The sequence below is a fragment of the Peromyscus eremicus genome, chromosome 12 (assembly GCF_949786415.1).
Source record: "Peromyscus eremicus chromosome 12, PerEre_H2_v1, whole genome shotgun sequence".
NCBI classification, from domain to species: Eukaryota; Metazoa; Chordata; class Mammalia; order Rodentia; family Cricetidae; genus Peromyscus; species Peromyscus eremicus.
The window spans coordinates 5,874,048-5,893,541 of record NC_081428.1 but is presented as its reverse complement, the minus strand read 5'-3'; the positions used below and the strand labels follow the sequence as shown (position 1 = coordinate 5,893,541).

The window sequence follows — 19,494 nt, the reverse complement described above, 5'->3', positions numbered from 1 at the left end:
CTTGGATTCAACCAACTTCAGGCTGAAAATACTTGAGGAGGAAAACACGTGTCTATAGGAATGTGTATAGGCTTCCCTTGTAACTCGGTCTAACAATTATTCCCGCCATCCTGTATTGAGTATTTCAGTAACGCAGAGATGACTGACAGTCTCCAGGAAGACTCACACAAGTTATCTACAGATAATCCGCCATTTGATAGCAGGGGCTGAGCACCCTGCGGCAGAATCTGTATCTGAGGTGTTGGTTCCTGGAACAAGTCCCCTAGGCACAGCGAGGGCAGACAGACAGTGTGGAGGTCCTCTCATTTTCTAGAACAATGTGAGATTCTTCATCAGCTGTATTGTGCACACACTGAGAAGGGCCCCAGGGTTAGATCTTGGGTAGGAGGCAGATCTCTGCTTCTATGCTACTGGGACATAATTTGTCCTTAAGTTTTTCACAAAGTATGACATTTGGGAACAAGTTTATGGAACAATGAGGGACTTAGGAACAGTGCCCGGAATATTTTAAGGGGTCATAATATGCCAGAAAAGAATTTACTGGGCCTAAATAAAAAACAAAAGCTGAAATAAAAAAATCAAAATGCATAAATGTTTAATCACATCTCAAAAAATGCAACATTAAGGCAACTTCATGAATTTTTAAATTTAGGATTCACAAATCCCTTTTTTTGTTGTTTTTTTTTTCTAGAGTTTTTGAATTTTCCAGAAGAGTCCAAGACTAAATACAGATAATAGCTGACATCTTCTGAATGCTTATTGTGGCCCAGGAAAGGTTCTCGGGGGTCCATGGAGGTAGTCTATCATTCGGCCTCTTGGCCCCATGACACTAAATGGCCATTGTCCCTGTTGGACAGATAGCCAGATATCAACACCCCAAAGTTAGTTAGGGCAAGCATCGGAGTCTCAGCTCCTACTCATTGTTTCAAGCGGAACGGCAGAGACATGAGGACTGCAGGACATTGTTATTGTAGCTAGAGAGTCTCATGACAATGACAGAGCCCTTTCAGAGAGAGAGAGAGAGAGAGAGAGAGAGAGAGAGAGAGAGAGAGAGAGAGAGAGAGAGAGACTAATGTAGAAGCCATGGTTGAGGAGATGGAGGATGGTGATGTGTGGATGGTGGCTGGGGGTGGTGGCCTCTAAGGGGCCCATTTGTGAGGAAGCCATATATCCATTTTGCTGACAATATTTTGTTACCCCTTTGAGTGGGAACTAATTTAGAGATTATCTCGTCTCATTGCCTAGTTCGACCCAAGAGGAAACCAAGGACTAAAGTACTTAAGATAATTGCCCAAGTTCACACCCACAGGTCTGATGGCGCCAGGGCAAAAGCTCAGGTCCCGGAGTTAAGGATCCCAAAATCTTTTCACACATTTTAAGATTAAGAAACGGAAGCCTCACTGTAGACAGTATTATGTTATTATTATTATTTTTTTTTAGCACTTCATACAGTCAGTTCTAACAAGGACTGCACATTAGCCTAGACCTCTGCTTCACTGGTGTGGCATTCTAAAGAGCAATACAGCTTTCAGTGATCTGACTGGAAAAGACACATTCAAAGGATTGGCCTAGCTTCCATTCATTACCTGTTTCTTCTTGTCCTTCTCCCCTGAATCAGACTGAGAAGGTGTCCTGACCGTGCCTTTGCATTCTTACTTCTACTTGAAAAGACCCTGCTTCAGGTGGCAAGTGCCACCTAAACCTTAGACTTCTGCACAGAAGCAGGACGTGGACCAAGAACTCACCGGAGTACTGTCAAGGTCTACTGTTGTCTATCTGGATAGTGTCAAGGTGGATTACTGCTGTTCCCAGAGTCAGACACATGTTCCCTTCTGAATCCTCTCATATCCCCTTTGCCCCGGGGACCCTTGGTCTGAATTTGAGAGTCAGGGAAACCTTGATGCTCACAAACCCTCCTAGGTCTAGTTTCATATTACTAAAATAAGACACAGGAAGAGATTCTAAGATTCGTTGGAAACATGTAGGCTTGGTTATTATTAATGCTTTTGAGAACCGCCTCTCTAAATCTCCAGGTAGTAAGAGAGATTAGCAGAGTGGGGGCCAAAATACCAGGGTGAAGGCTCCCCGGAATCCCTGTTTGCCTGAGATGCCTTCAGAGTGGGAAAGCAGATACAGAGTGCTCCCTTTGGCCCTCTGACTTCCTTCTGCTTTACATCCGGGGTGGAAGGAAGGAAAAACTATCTTCATTTTCCTCCATGTACCAAGACTCTGTCTTGACCTGATACACGTGTCTGGTATTTGAACACTCCAAAGTTGAGAGGGAAGAGATCATGTTGGTGACCCGGGAGCATATTCAGTGCAATTCCCTGTGGGCACAATGACAGTCCTAAGAGCACACACTGCTAAGTGCCCAAGCTTTATGTGGCACCCTTTGCTAAAGGGGGATCCCCATTAAGACACCTGCCCTGGAAGCTGCTTTGGTCACTGAATTAATATTTTCTGGGAGAGGTACAGATTCTCCTTGGTTAACATTCTATTGATGCCAGGTCCCCAAGCAAACCTCAGTGACATGCACAGCCAATTGTTGGCACATGTGGCAGTGGGCAGCATGTGTGCATTGGGAACTGCCTGGGAAGCAGGTGGGTAACTCACTACACCTACTTACAGGAAGACTGACTCCCTCCAGTCAAAACGGCAAGGACAGCTGAAAAGCCACAGGGCTCCGATCTCCAAGAAAACCATGCCTAGTCACACCTGCATTGATAAGCTCTCCTTATCAAAGATTCAGGAATCACAATACAGTGAGGCTCAAATACTATCGCCATTCTCGGAAGCAGACATTGGGCGTCCGTGGAGCCCAACATCTGGATTCCTCAGCTTCTGTTCTGGTTGGCTCGATGGGTGACTTTGGATCCGCTTCTTAATTAGCTTTTGCTTCAATTGCCTTGCCTGTTTCTTCTAAGAGTTTATAAAAGAATATGCCTGCAGCACTTCGAATGGTGCTGGGCAAATGATGGTTACTGCACTATGTCGGTCATCACAGTTACTGGCTCTTATTACAAAGAGAAAAGAATGTTTTGAAAAAGATCTACATTGTTTTGAATCATAAGAAAAAGCCATTAAACACTCATATGACACTGTTCTAACAATCCTGATTTTAAGTCCATTATAACCATAAGCTTACAGATGTCCTTCATACATTTTGCTTTTTCACTTGAAAATACTGGTCAAATATCAAGAGTCTACTTAACCTATATGTACGCATACATATGCATGTTAAATATTTTTGTTATTTCCCTTCAAAATCAAAGAAGAAATTCATATCCATGAGGTTGAGAATACAGTTCAGCTAGTAAGGTGTTTGTTGCCCAAGTATCAGCAAGTGAATTTGGATCCCAGCGTCGATGTATAACAGCTAGCCTTGGCAGTGCAAGCCTGCAACCCCAGCCTGGTGAGTAGAGACAGAAGAACTGGACAGACTCCCTAGCAGCCAGTCTAGTCAGACTTTTAAGTTCGGTAAACTCAGTAGCTCTGGGTTCAGTGAGAGACCCTGACTCAAACAAAAGGGTGGATGGAGAGCGGTGGAGGAAGACACATGACATCGACCTCCGGCCTCCATGTGGGAGCACACGTGGGTACACGTATACAAACATGCATATCCCACATCACTCACACACACACACACACACACACACACACACACACACACACACACAGAGAAACATGCACACACACACACAAGCATGCACACACGCTTATAGCCACATGACGACGTCAACCAAGTTCTCTAAAAAGCAGTTGGTTGACAAAGAGGCCTTCAGTTGACCCATTCTCAGGGTGATTTCATCTAGAAGAGATCAGTCCGTGAGACCAGCTTCCTGATGGCTTCAGGGATGGCTCCACCTTGCTCTCATCACTGAGTCTCAGAGCTCCAACAGTGACTGCTAAGGGCAGCCCTACAGCTGGGCAGAAGCTGCCACAGACACAGCGTTTGTTTCTCGACCTTTTTGAATTGTAATGGAGTCTTATTCCACATACCACAGGGACCTGGCCCAATAATAAAGACTGCTCCAGCTTCATCTCCAGAATGGACCCAGTACCCCAGACCTCTGCCCTCCACTCTCCCAACTGCCTCAGCAAAATGTCTCCTGTCACACCAAACCAAGACACGCATTTAAATCACAGCGTGGACTATGTATGTAGAGAACATATCTTGAAACACACATTCTCATATCTCAGCGTTCCCGTAGTTTCCTGAATTACAGACACAGGGGTCGGTTGAAAGCTAGAGTTTTCCATTAAGTTCCTAGAAATATCGAAGCTACAGAAAACAACTCTTAAAACTCCTTTTGTGAAAAATTCTTTTCTGGGGCAGGGAGAGCTGGGGAGTGCTCAGTCAGTAAAGCACACGCCACTCCAACATGGAGACTCACGTTCCCATCCATCCTGCCCATGTAAATAGCCAGGTGAGGCGGCCTGCATGCAGTAGTAACCCCAGTGCTGGAGGATGGAGACCTGCAGATCCCCGAAGCTTACAGGTCAGCTAACACAGCTGAGCAGATGAGCTACAGGCTCAAGGGAAGCCCTTGTCTCAAACAGCAAGGCCGAGGGCAGAAGAAGGTGGTGGCTGATGTCGACCTCTGACCTCTACACACATACCACTACCATCATCCTTTTAGCCTATCTTCTGTTCTTAAACTATCTTTCAGCATGTTAACAAGCCATTAAATGCTCAACTTACTCACTGAAAACAAACACCTGCTGGCATTCTTGTTCCCCGGGGAATTCAATTCCACTACGCTCACTAATGTCTGTATGGGCTGGAGATGCAGATGCATCCCATAGAATGTGTGAAGAGCAAGTTTTGACTTACTCAGGTTACTGGAAAATGACCACCTGAACTACCAAAAGGCTGGGGATTCTCTCTTTGGGGACACAGTCTACTACAGTTTTAGTCCGACCATGTCAGCACTGAGGTTAGTTACCATATGCACTTGCTTTACAGACTGGGTCCCACGGGAGAAATCATAAATGCCAGCCCCACGTTTCCCATACAGGATTCTGAAGCCAGGAAAGAGGGTTCCTAGGACATGAAGTGCAGACAGCATGGCGTGGATGGAACTGACGGACTAATGGACAGACAAACCGACAGATGTGTGGGAGGATAACAGTCCAAGATCCGACAACAGTGAGAAATCTTCCTTCTCCCTAGGGCTTCATCCTATTTAAACCTGGACAGGTTGCTTCCTGTCTCTGGGGCTGATTTTCCTTTTCTCAGAAAGACCAGAAGGTTCTTTCTCTCTGAGTCTTTAATTTCCTGAAGTGAGAGAACTTTACAACATCGCTCAGCTTGGCCCATGCCAGGTTTCTTGGGCTAGACTCATCTAGAGTTCATGACCCATTATTAATGAGGGGTTGGACAGAACTTCTTAATCTAGAGTGTCTGCATCAGTCAGGGTCCTCACTTCCCATTGCACCAAAAAGTGATGGTGAGCAGAACACCACCAGAAATAATCAAGATGCTAAGAAGACAGAGTATGAGATGTGATAGCACAAGCCTTTTAACCCCAGCACTCAAGGGGACAGTCAGGAGTTCAAAGCCAGCCTGGTTTATGTAGCAAGTTCTAGGCTGACCAGGACTACACACAAGAGCCTGTCTCAACTCAAAAGACTAAATAAACAAATAGGAAGAGAATAGTAAAATTAGCCACTAATGGCCCACCCTTGCTTTTGGAGTTGGCCTGCATTTGGCTTTTGTTCTAGAAGCTTCTTGCAAAATGGAAGACTATCTACCTAGGGCTACAACAGCTCTTTATGACACACTTATCCCTACTCCTCCCTTTCACTCTTCCCTTGACATCAAATCCCACCTGAGAAGAAAGGCTGGGTACAGAGGGGGGCTCTAGGGCCCTTCTCCCAGTGACTATTCTCATAACTTATAAAACAGCAGGGATGGCGAACACTTTATCTGAACACCTGATCCTCAGGGCGGGCAGCTGTACCCATATGAGGGCCATTTCCGTTCTCCCTGCCATTTGTTTTTCAGGTTCTGAATGCACTCAATTTCTATGACTGCAGGAAAGGATACCATAGGCACAGTGACCGCTGGAGAGCCATAGAGAGTCATATGCCCAAGGGATCCTACCTCAGAGCCCAGAAGATCTGCCGCTTTAACAAGGTTGCCTGTTGAGGATCACACCCCAGGGGCCTACCTCAGATGCCCAATGGAACCACCATATTGGAAAGGTCACCTGGAGCGGACAAGGCAAGGAAGCACCACTGGGGATCCCCGACATTCCCTAAGCTCATGCCCTGTGCCAGGCACATGGCATCACCTAGTGAAGTCTTGTGAAGATGCCATCATTGTTACATACGTTGTATGTATGAAGATGAAACTGGAGTTCCAGGAGGTTCTAAAACTCCTAAAGGCTGAAGAATTCTAGGGGTCACGTTCTTAAGGGTTCCATTCTTAGCACCTAACCTCTTTCACCATAGCTTCTGGGAGCAGGACGGACCCCACTTTTCAACACCCCAAACTCTGAGGGTATCATTTCCCAGGGACACTTGGCATGGTTTGGAGACAAGCCAGTGTCCATCCAGGGCTCATCTGCCTACAGTCTTGGAACTCTAGTCCAACCTCAGCTCCTGGGCCAGGGCGTGGTCCTGGAAGACTGTCACTTCTGCGTTTACTCAAGGGTAGTCATTAAGTCACTGTGAAGACATCTTTCCTTCAGACTAAACAACCCTACTTCCTTTTTAAACACTTTGCTCACAGGGCTCTCCTCCGAGACCATCTTTCTATATATACTGGTTCCTCCAGCACTCTTCTCCCAGCCCAGTCTCTATTTTGAACAATTCTAGAATAAGACCTGTGCTGGGGAAGAGGAGAGGAATGTTTTCACAGTTTTCATCTCTGGCCTTAACAAATTAACACTAGCATGGATGGTCAGCCACCTCTTCCAGTCCACTCTGACCGCCAGGTCTGTTGTAGCATCCTGTGTGTGGCCAGTCTTCTCTTCACTGTTCATTTCTCATCACACTGAACTTTGCTGTATACTTGAGGGTCTATTCCTTGGCCCCCCAAAGCCTCAAGCTGTTCTGAACTCATTTGAATTGGCCTAATTTCCCTTTGAGGTCCAAGACAAAGCTTTAGAAAACCCAGGACACAGAAACAACCTTTGAGAAGTGAGAGGTTGACAAGGACACCCTCCTGTCTGCAGGGGCCTGGCATCCCTTTGGGAGAGACGCTGAAGCCGCAGATAGGTTCGTAAGACCCAGCGGGTCTTTGAGTACACCAGCCCAGAGAGTTACCAGCCCCAAGGGGGCCCACTTACTTCGGGGTTCTCGTGGTCCGTCCACTGTGATTTTGATGGCTCTGTGGTAGGTGGCGACTTGTGGGGGGTTGGTAAAGACGGTGATGGTCAGAGTGAAGCTCTTGCCTGGAAAGACACAGAACAGAACAGGACAGAGTGAGGGCTGGTCTGAGCATCCACCCGTTGCATTAATCTAGGCTCTCCAGCCCCCAAAGTGGGAGGTGACAGAGCCGAGGCAGGAGGATTTGTTCTCCTGGTAGTCTTATCGGTCTGGCTTTGTCTCCAATCTGGAATGGACACAGTGGGTTCACTAGGTGTGACACATTGCATAGTTATGTGGCTTTAATTCGATCATTAATTAACAACAGGATCAGGAGAGATCAGAATTTACGCCCACATCAGGACTCTGGGAATTGCCAGCTGGGATTCATAGCCATCCACTCCCACCCTTTGTCCTCCTATCCCCACTGTCTTCTCTGGATAGTTATAAAATCCAGGCCAAGAAGGAGGAGGAGGAGGAGGAGGAGGAGGAGGAGGAGGAGGAGGAGGAGCAGCAGCAGCAGCAGCAGCAGCAGCAGCAGCAGCAGCCCCCATATTCCCCTTCTATCTCTGCACTTCTGAGGATTAGCAAAGGCTGACTGTCTAGGGCTAGGCTGAGGTTAGCTCAGAGGGTACAGTGGTCATCTAGCAAGCATGAAGCCCTGGGTTCTATGCCAGCATTGCATAAACTGGGCACGATGCTGCACATCTGTAATCCCAGCACTCAGGTAACAGAGGCAGGAGGATTAGAAGTTCACAGTCTCCCTCGGCTACACAGTAAGCTTGAAGTTAGCTTGGGCTATGTGAGACCCTGTCTCAAAACAAATGAACAAACAAACAAATCAACCAAGATTGAATTCCTAAGTGTGAAAACAAGCTAAATTAGAAAATATTTTCTGTAATATTAGAAGTTGATGGTTGACATTAAACACTATTCATAAATACCAGATGACGAGATGTTACACAAACACTAATCGGGTAGAGCAGAGCAAGGGTATGCAGCCAGCAAACTGAGGTTCAAATGCATTGTTCATACACAAGTGTGCCTGGCTGCCGGGCTGGTGGTGGCGCATGCCTCCCAGCACTCGGGAGGCAGAGGCAGGCGGATCTCTGTGAGTTCGAGGCCCGCCGGGGCTACAAAGTGAGTTCCAGAAAAGGCACCAAAACTACACAGAGAAATCCTGTCTCGAAAAAAAGAGAGAGAGAGAGAGAGAGAGAGAGAGAGAGAGAGAGAGAGAGAGAGAGAGAAGAAAAAGAAAAAAAATACAAAAGTGTGCCTGGCTCTCTCTGTAATACTTTAATACTATAATAATGTCTCTGTGAAAGGTCAGCTCAGAGTTGAATCAAATAAATTTCGTCTTGGTCTCATGGCTTCAGGGAACGGATTCTGGGTTTGAATTCCCACTGCTTTACCCTGATAAGCCACAATATCTAGACTTCTCTGTTGCTCAGTGTTTTTGCCTAAAAAATGGGTACAGGCAATTTTCCAAATGTATACAGTTTTGGACTGAGGGAAGAATAAGTGAGGTGAAGCATTATAACAGTGTCTGTCCCTAGTGTCCAAAGGCTCTATGTCCATGTGTCCCCTGTACTTCTCAGAGCCTTGTATGGAATCCTGGTATTTGGCTGAGAGCGATATTAAGTCTTCTACCTACATATTAGTTCTTCAGTTAATACAGTTTCTCCTCTTACTCACACAGTATCAATGAAAGGCAAACAGAAGGGAGACCAACCATGCCCATTGGCTACTTTAAAACCCAGCTGACCTGCCTACCCTCCTTAGAAGGAACATACTGTTTACAGCTGACATGCGTGTTAATATGGGTGAAGGCCACTGAGAAATTCCCCAGGATACGACCTAAGGCCATCGAGAATTGAATGTTCCTGAGAATAAAATCTATGACCACAGTAAGCTACACTCCTAATCCTAAAACGTGTTCCCTGATCATCCTGGAGTGTCCGTCTGTAATCCGTCTGCTGAAGTCTGTGCCCAAAAGAACAAGAGCGTGGGGACGGCTAGCCATGGAGTCCATTTTGCATCATGAGTGGCCCCAGGGAGCAGACGGGAGCGGTTTTTAGGAATTGGGGTTCTATGGCACATGAGGCTTTGTACCCAAATTCCTCCTACCTCCTCGGCCAGCCTCCTCCCCACAGAGAATGCTGCCAGGCTCTGGGGATTTGTCATCATGAGACAGCTGCAGATGTCATCAGGGGATGTTACAAGGGGTTCTCTGCTTTAGCATCTAGCTGGCTTGGAGGGACGGTCAACAGAAGCCCAGGGTGGACATGCTGAGAATGATGTGCTGATGTGGAGGCCTGAGGGAGCTGCCCATCATTCTCCATCATCTTCAACTGTATCAACGGTCACATGGCCCTGCTGCTGTAAGGCAGGCATCCGGCAAAGCTCATAGTGGGCCATCCTTTCTCAGTAAGAACCCACTATGGGTTACCCCTTGTATCACTAACATGGAATCCTAGAGTCAGCTTCCAGAGTCTTCTCCCTAGAATCTTGAGGCCCATGAGCTCAGCTCTTGATAGGGCCTTGGGTCTCTGGGGTCTCTGTACCAACTACTACTTCGCCAGCCCCCCAGATTCACTTGCTTAGGTCTTCCCATCTTCAAAGCCCAGCCAGTTGCTGCTGATCTGCTTCTCAGGTGACCTTCCCTGAGGATGGGTGTGCTTGAGAACATTTCAGAGAGGCCTCACACATCACTCTTCCCCTTGATTAACTGGGATGTTTGCTTTGACAGCACTTGTGACTGTCCAAACTTAAACTGCCTGAGGGCAGGGACCACTTCCCCAAAGCCTCTCATTATCCTTCAGAAGTGTGGAAGGAGGAGGAGGGCAGCGGGACGCTCGGGGGCAGCAGAAGACAGTGGAGTGAGAGGGGGGAAAGGGAAAAGTAACTTGAAGACACCCGCCATGGTGAGCTGGCCTTGCGTGCGTGTGCATGCGTGCGTGCGTGCGTGCGTGCGTGCGTGTGTGTGTGTGTGTGTGTGTGTCTGTCTGTCTGTGTGTGTGTGTGTGTGTGTCTGTGTGTGTGTGTGTGTGTGTGTCTGTGTGTGTGTGTGTGTGTCTGTCTGTGTGTGTGTGTGTGTGTGTTGTGGGGAGTGACCGGACAATGAGACCTGGTGCCTCTGGCTAGAGAGTTAGAAGATTTGGATTCTTCCACGTTTTTGCCTCCCTTGGTCCCAGTTCAAGAGATATTTGTGGTATGACTCATAGCTCTCTGACACTGCCTTCTGAGCCTGAGGCAGTAGGATGCCTGCATTGGAGCTTGTAGCTCCATGACTGCTTTCTTCTCAGTTCGAGGCTGTGGGATGCCTGTAGCATCTAAAGTTCTCTGATAGTGGCTTCTGAGCCACGGGTTCAGCCACGGTTGCCTGAAGTGTGTATTGCAGCTCCCGGATGAGGTCATCTGAGCCTGTGACTACCCAGCATGGTGTCCCATGAACAGACCCATGTGGCCCGTATCCTCTGGTGCTTACAGCTTCCGAACTGCAAAGACCTCAAGGAACATGGAGTTCAAGCAACCTCGGGGCTGATGCAATATAGTACTACGGCTTAATGCACTCAGATCCCGTGTCTCGTTGTTCTGGAGCCACAAGGCCAAGATGGAGGTGTCTGTGGGACTGCTCCCTGCACTGGGGGTGGCCAGCTCCTTCCTTCTCCTCCTCACTTCCTTAGATTGCCAACAGCATCGGCCTGTAAGAACGTGTACTCTCAGCACTCCATTCTCCGACTCCATCTCTGACGGTACCTTCCTATATGTAGTATAGCCCTTGATTCTCCCCCATCCTTAGAAGTCCATCAGGCTAAGACTTAGAAAGGTGAAGTTATGTTCTCAAAATCACTCAGTCTGGGTTGGCAAGATGGCCCAGTGGGTATTTGCTGCCAAGCTGAGTTTCATTCTTGGGATCCACACAATTGAAGGCGAGAACTGTCTCTCACAAGTTATCCTCTAACCTCCATAGATGTGCCATAACACACACACACACACACACACACACACACACACACACACACACACGCGCACACACACACACAGGAATAAATATAACCCCAAAATAAATCAACTAACTTAAACACAGAGAAACGAATCCTAAGCTTTACAGTCAACACCCTCTGTGTTTCTATCACTGGTGTCAAAAGCGTCCACCTGTGCCAAATCCAAACTCAGTAGCCTTCATTCACCCCCTCCCACCATCCCCCAAAGTGAAAATTGCCCCTGTGATTCTAATGCACAAACTGTTTTAGGCAGCTGCTTATGAACCTGGGTCGGGGCTCAGTGGCGGTCTCCTGGAGGGGACTGGGACTTTTTGAAGGTGAAAGCTTGTGAGAAATCCCAGTTAACCAGAGTAGTTGACTTAAGAGAGGAATTTAGCTGCAGTGGAGGCTGGCAAGGTCACTGCTCATCTCCGTGGCTCTTACTACTTTATGCTCATCATTTTATGTGCAGACACAAGGAGTTTCCACTTAGTGATGGCTCCCAGGTAGGGAGATTTCACATCAGTAATGGGATTCACCTGGGAGGAGATAACTTGTGTTTATCCTCACAATGGGCTCTGGTTACAGCCGACGTGTGTGGCCACAGGTCAATCGTGGGTATCACTCCTCAAATACTGCCCATCTTGTTATTTAGACAGGGTTTCTCACTGGCCTGGAACTTGTGGCTTCACCTAGGCCGGCTGACCAGTGAGCCCTAGGGATGTGCCTGTCTCCACATCCTCCCCGGGATGGAACTCAGGGCCTCATGCTTGTGAAGCAGACATTTCACCCCCTGAGCCATCTCCCCAGTCCTGGTGAGAGCTTTGAGTACAACAAGGACATCTGCTTATTATCTGTAGACCGAGGTGACTTTTCTCACAGGTGAGTGTGACATTTTTCCCCTGGGTGAAAACCTGAGCTCCATTCCTTTGGATTTCTTCCAGCTGGGCTTGGCACATCATTGACAATGGCCCCCAGGTAGCCAGAGGCACATCTGAGGGTGCTCTGAATTGCAGGAACCATGTGCTCGGCTCTCCACCCACCCAGGCCCATGGCTGCTCAGACAAGGCCCTGCTTGGCCAGCACCTGTAGACGTGGGAGCTGCAGCCTCGAGCACACATGCGTTGTTAGCCAAATTCCCTTATTAAAATGACCTATGGGCTAGGTATTTTAAGTGTGTGGGCGTGGAGAGTGAAAGACTTTCAAGTGTTTTTCTCAGCAAGCTGCAGCCAGAAGAGGAAGGACTTAGAGAGGACCAGAGCAGCACCACAACACTAGCCTTCCTGGGCCCTTCAGGACCAAGGGGAGGCAAGGGGGAGAGAGGGCCTTAGCTCATGTTCCACTGTGCTGCCTTCCCAGAAGCCCTCACGGGCCAGGACACAGATAACCCAGGGCTGATCTCAGGCACTGCTTGGAGGCAGAGGCTTTTGGCACTAGAGGGACAAGCTATAAGTCACAGATGCCCTGAATGTGAGTCACATGGCCAGTGGGAGGTGCTAAGGAGAGAGGGAAGCATTAAAATCTTCACTCTGCTCCTGGTACTGAATGCAACAGGGGGCATCAGCTCCAGTGTATGGCTAAGACTAGGGAGGGCAGCTGTGTGATAAAGAGTGATAAAGAGTGACACGAGGGCTGAGTGAGGGAGAGGAGGGACCAACAAGAAAGACAGGCTGAGAGAAGGAGGGGCCACAGTCTGGACTCGCACGCCAAGCATCGAGAGACAAAGCTCGCTCATAAGGCTCCAGGAAATACCCAGGGAGAGGCCTAAATGTGGCTGCTTCGCCAGTCGGTGGACCTGTGTTCGAATCACACTTGTTGCCTGTGTGCTTGTGGGCGAGTTTCTTAATCTCTCAGGGCCCCAGTTTTTCTCTTCTGCAAAACAGAAGGTAGTAACAGCCCTTCTGTCTCAGAGTCTTCTCATGCAGGCTAAAGGAAATAAGGAACACGTAGGCCGGGCACCCAGCAAAGTCTTGGTAAAAATGTCAAAGACGTGAGACAACCTTCCACAAAGACATCAGGGCCCCAGAGATCCTGTGAGGAGGGTTAGGATGAGACAGTCACAGACACCTGATTACGGGTAGGACTTGTGGAAACTAAGGAATGTTCAACAGGTGACAGAGTTGGTACTCGGACTGACTTCAAGTGCACGGCTGCGTCACCAGCTGGCAACCTTTCGTAAGGCACGACTCTGAGTGGCTGATCCGCTACATAAACAAGCCAAGACAGCACCATGTGGCGTCTCCCTCGACGCCAGTCTGTCCATCCACGGGGCAGAACAAAATACGAATGGCTTTATTTAGTCAGAAAGGTCACGGGGTGAGCCTTCCTGGACACTCGCTGCTGTGATGTGGCATGCTTTCCAAGGCCAGGAAGTTCCAGGGCCTCAGGGAAGGGCTCACTGGTGAACAGGGACAGTTCTGAGGTCTAAGAAAGCCTTGGCTAGACGCTGTCTCTCTGTCCAGCCTGAGACACACTGTGCTTCTCCTCACATCTAACGAATGACTAGACCACAGGGTCAAGACACTATCAGGTCGTGTTCCGCCTTCCTCAGGAGGGCTGAGGCCAGAAGTGGAGGGTAAGCAAGACTGCTGATGGCTAGAGAGCACATCCTGCCAAGTCCTAAACACCATACATTCCAGCCGGACCCTCTCCGCACCCCCAAGCCAGCTGGAGTCAGGGGTGGCCCTCTGTCTCTTGCTGGGAGCACGCCGCCCTTTCTCGGTCTGTGGGCGACTGTCCTACTCCACCGTTCCTCAGTGGCTCTGTAACTCACTCTCCTTGGTGTAGGTTGGGACGCATGAGTCATCTTCTCCTTTGGGGGACTGTTTCTGGGGATGTGAAACTTGCCCTTTGTCACGAAAAGGAAGATCACACATGCAAAGGACCTTCTGCCCGGGGATGCGGGGTGGCCATTTTCCTCAAGCAGTAGCCATACCACCCCGTCCACATGTGTAAGGGGGCTGGCTTTCTCTACTTAAAGCACCCAAGAACATGTGAAAGGAACATTTTTCCCCCCTAAACTTTGCATTTGAAGAATCAAGGCAGGCAGGGAGGTCCTCACAAATTCAGGAAATCCCCGAAGATTCTCAAAGGTTGCAGGGAGAGTTCCCCTTGGACGACAGATTATGCTGTATCTAATTCTGGCCACAAATAACTGAGCATTGAAATGGATGCACCCAGGCCAGCGAGATGGCTCAGGGAGTGAAGGCCTGCTGCCAAGCCCAGCCACCTGAGCTCAATCCCTGGAACCCACAAGTTGTCCTCTAACCTCCATAAATATTACGTGAACACACATGCACACACACACACACACATACACACACACACACACACACACACACACACACACACACATACACACGGGACATTTTTTAAAGGAAACAAATGCTCCCTTAGATTCCGGGGAAGACTTCTATGTTAGCAATGTTATTCCCTGTGTGCCCGAAGCATTTTACCAAATCTGACTTTCCCACTGAGGCTCCTAACAGCCAACACTCAGGCCTGTCTCCCTTCCTCTTTCTTTTTCCACTGTGGTGTGTCGACAACAGAGCTGCACAATTAATTTATTTAGGGACTTGTGAGCAGGGCACGAATCATGAGACTTGTGTGGAGTCCCCTGGCTCCTCCAAGCTGAACTGAAAGATGTCTGTGTGTATACCTTATCCTGTGCAAAGAGCCCCTGTGTCCAGCTGGCCGGATCCAGCTCCATCTGTGTCCATGCAGGCAGAATGCAGGCCAGAGCTCCCTACTCTTGGCACAAGTTCAAGCCTCCAGAGCCTAACTGAAAACGTGAAATATAGAACTCAGCTTTCCATAGAAATAACCTTTGCCTGGTTACATGGAATGACCAGATACTTGAGAAAGGGCCATCTACTCGGAGAATAGGAATGCCACATGTTACTCTGAAGTTCTCTGGAAGTGAGTCAGTAGAGTTCAGGGGCTTGAATCATAGCTGTGTTTTCTGTTCCAGTGTTATTTAAAAAAAAGGGGGCGGCTAATGGGATGGGGAGATGGCTCAGAAGGTGAGCCGCCATGCGGCACCAGCATGAAGACCTGAGTTCGGATCTCCAGCACTCATGCAAAAAGCCAGTGGGCAACAGGCACCTATAACCTATTCCTGGGGGTTGATACAAGTGGATTTTAGGACCTTGCCAGGTGAAATAGTGCTCTGGGTTCAGGGAGAGACCTTGGCTCAAAAACGTAAGTGGTAGAGAAATTTAGATACCAGCCTCTAGCTTCCCCACACACCTGCACATACATGTACACACACACACACACACACACACACACACACACACACACATACATGTACACACACACACACACACACACACACACGATAAAGAGAATCAATGAGTTCTGCTGACTCCCGGTGTGGCAGCTGCATCCGCTTGGAAAGCCTGGCTGTACTTTGGGTGCTGGATTAAGTACAGCCACAGGAAAGAAATGGACGGGTAAAGCTTTCCTTCGCTGGGCACGCAGTGAGTCCTGCCTCTCTGTCTCTGAGGGTCCAGCCTGCCACAGTTTAAACCTACCGGGCAAAGATAATGCATCTTCGTGTGAGGTAAATCTTGTAAAAGAAACAAGAGCACAGGCGGCCCGTGCAAGTAAGTTCGAGAACAGCTATAGATTTTGGCTCTCTTCCGGGAGAGGTCCTAGAACTGGATTTAACACTTTATGTCACTTGACACCCCCAACCTCAAGGCATCAAGATAGTCCCTGGGACTTCTGTTTTCTTTCCCTAAGTTACATGTTTCCTTCGGTCTTATTTATTCATTTGGAATCCGAGCCCCACATGATCTCAGATGATGAGCCTGTTTTTAGCCCAGACAGGGACGAGATTCTCTTTAGGCTAAGGCCACATGCTGTTCTGTCCTTCTATCCAGAGAGACAAACCCAGATTCCCCAGGCTCTGCTGGTCTATCTGGCTTGTGTAGTCCAGCCAGGGGCCACACAGGGGAAAAGCCCAAAGTGGCTTCCCAGGGCTGCCTGACTCATCGCCCTGCATGTACCTGTGGCCTAGAGCCTCACACAGACCTCCTGCACCACATGTGGGAGCGGCCGGGAGGCTGGGGTCCTGGTATGGACATTCAGAAGGGAAGGTGGCGGTGGCACTGGGGTCCCCAGTTTCTGCTCACCGGCTTCTGGAGCCTGTGCTGTGATGAAAGGAGGAAGGGCAGGTGGGCTGGGTGCTGGAGGCCAGCCTGAGGTGGGAGCTGACGCCCCCCAGCAGTGACAGGTACTGAACAGAGGTGTCTGTAAGCTCTCCATGCACAGATCTGAGGGTGCCTGAGAGGTGGAACGTGCCAGGTTGGTCTCTCAGTACCCCAGTGCCCTCCAGACGCCTCCCCTACTCCTCACACTGCAGTCTAAGTTTGTCGATCATGCGTGTCTGGGGATGCAGTTCTCTGCTGAGAACCTGTTGGCATCGGACCCAGTGCCCAGGGTGGATGTCAAGGCCCTTACAACATCCTCACCCAACCCTATGCAAGGTCCTCCAGAGCAGACCACCCTCGTGTCTCTTGGTTCTTCAACAGGCAAGGTGGCCCCCTCATCCCCAACACACGCACGCTCTGTTGCCTCCCACAGGTACCAACAGAGATGACAAGCCTCTGCCCTTCACTAGGTTGCACACATTTGCTCCTGCTGCTCCTGTCCTTTGACACAGAGACGTCCACTCAGAACACTGAGGGCATGCTTCACTGTCACCCCTCATGAACCCCTGACCTTGATAACTAACTGCTCTTCAGCTGACTCATGACTCTCCAGCTGACACGATACACAATACATGTGCGATGAATCAATGAAGAAAGGCTGAGACAGGAGGATCACTGTGAATTCCAGGCCAGCCTGGGCTAACAGTGCTGCTTTGTGCCAAAAAAAAAAAAAAAAAGAATGAATGAATTAATTAATTAATGCTCTCTGTAAATGACTTCATGGGACAAGATAAGCAAACAGATGTAACAAAGAGAAATGGATAGGATGTGTCTAATACACAGTACTCCCAAAAATGATTATTTTATGACTGTCATGCATGCATTTATTGGTGAATATTTATGAAGATCTATTGTGTCTCAGACACCTTCATTTTACCAAGTCTTTAGTAGAACAAAGGGATAAAAGTTCCTTGTCACAGAGGAGGGGGCAAGCGAGGGTCCCACCCTTCCTAACTTCCTGATTCAACAGGCAGCTCCTGCCATCTCCTCCTTCCTTCCCACAATTCCCACTCCAGGAGGAAGAGCCACCATACCTGGTCTTTTGAGTCTCCTCATTAGGGGACCATCTCATTTTTATCATCTTAACGCTATGAGGAGGCCCAGATGAAGGGCACTGCCATGTCTATTACCCAGGAGGAAAAAACCAAGGCCTGTACATCTCAGGGAGTCCTGACTGCTCCTCAGACATCCTCACACTGTTCTCCGAAGACCCACAGAATCACTGAATAGATACATGTTTCTGTGTAAGTGTGATGAATCAGAGGAACCCTAAGTGAGGCTCAGTGGCTTTAGTGTAACCCAGAGCCCAGGAATTTGGCCAGAATGCGAGACAACAGTGTAGTCAGAGGCTGCTGCAAGCAACCGATTAAATCAACTCTCTGGGTTCCCTGTGGCCACCAGAGAAAGCCCACGTGTGACTATTCACTTGCAGTTTATTAAAATGGTGAGATAAGGACAGCTTCCGGGGAACAGCAGGATGGCCTGGAGCACCGTCCAAAGCAAGCATGGGTCACACAGACATAAAACTCCCCTAAGCTTGGGTGGAGACAGCAGTTACCACTCAGGAAGAATGCGATGGTGCTGGGTGCCAGCATGCACAGCTCTGCTACGGACAAAGGGATTATTCTGCCTCATTGTCAAAACGCAGTGTTTATTGTTAAAATACACTCGGGAATTAAAAGGGGCATGTATGAATCATAAATATTTGCATGCTATTAATGTTTGGACAAAAGAGTTGGACAGGCTAAGTTGGGAGAACTCCTTTTCCCATGAAAACCAGTGCTTCAAATTACAGTCCATCTTTAATTTCATCTCTCCCATTGCTAATCTGAAATCCCAGTGCCTGCTGGGCATAACCCTTTCAGGCCCTCAGCGCTCCAGGAGGCTGGGGAGGAAGGGGAGACCAGGAAGCTTGCCCAGAAATCTACCAGGAGCAACAAGAGATGGGCCTCTCACTGACCGACTGATGGCAGGGCTGCCCTCGGCTTGACACTGCCACTGTCTCTTGCAGGGACACTGTCCCCGAAGAGACCTGACCCAGGTTTGAGGCTTCACCCAGGTTTTTCTCAACCAGGGAAAGCAAAGCCTGCATTTTATCTCAAGTAATCAATCCTCACGGCACCTCCTCCTCTCTGCGGACAAAAGGGGAATAGAACTCAGATAGACACATACCTTTAAGTTGTTTTCAGCTTCCCCACCCTCAGGGGAAGGCTTGACAATGTCTGCAGGTATTTCAGATTGTCGCTTCTAAGAAGGTAGGGGAGGGCGTCATTGATATGCCTTCAAACATTCGACAGTGTGTATCACAACCACTCCCGTATTTTCCCCTGATCACCCCAAAAAGGGAATGGGTGGCTCTAAGTGTCAATGGGGATCTACGATCTGCTCTCAGATAAGAAGCTGGTAAAACCCCTCCACGATCTGCTCTCAGATAAGAAGCTGGTAAAAACCCACTGCCTAGAGTGAAAACAGTCCTGGAAGAGGCATTCACTCACGTGGGGGTTTAAGGAGTGGGTGAGTACATATCACGCAGGGATTGGGATGATGTCAATGGGCAAAGCTGGATTTTTGGTTTTGGGGACACTCCTCAGGGCTTCTGGATACATTCTTATTTATTTATTCCCCCACTCCCACCCCAAGGCACAGTCTCTTTAGACCAGGCTGGTCTGGACCTCAACATCTAACCAAGGATGACCTTGAACTTCTGATCCTCCTGCCTCCACTTTTTTTCTTCATTTTGAATATCACAAATTTAAAGTTTCACACATTTTCAAAGAAGGTAAAGATCATGAAGGAGGAGGGGCAAGAGAGATACTTAACTTTTGGGAGTGGTGGGTCGCCAGGTCAGGCCCCCCCCCCCCCGTTGGTATAATTTAAGTTTTATAATTGGTCTTTTCTGGGGGGTGGGCAGTCTGCACATAGTAGGGTGTTTAGCAGATCTCTGGCCTCAACCCCTGGGTGCTATGGACCACTCTCCC

At 48.7% G+C, this 19,494-nt stretch overlaps 1 protein-coding gene across 3 annotated transcripts in view; it reads right to left on the bottom strand.

The window, feature by feature from the left end:
• Runx1 (RUNX family transcription factor 1) overlaps nt 1-19,494 on the bottom strand; it is a 225,443-nt gene that overhangs the window by 53,400 nt on the left and 152,549 nt on the right. For all 3 annotated transcript variants that reach the window (XM_059277146.1, XM_059277148.1, XM_059277147.1), the window contains one exon: nt 7,296-7,400. In XM_059277146.1, coding sequence (XP_059133129.1) covers nt 7,296-7,400 — 105 coding nt within the window. The remainder of the gene's footprint in view (nt 1-7,295; nt 7,401-19,494) is intronic.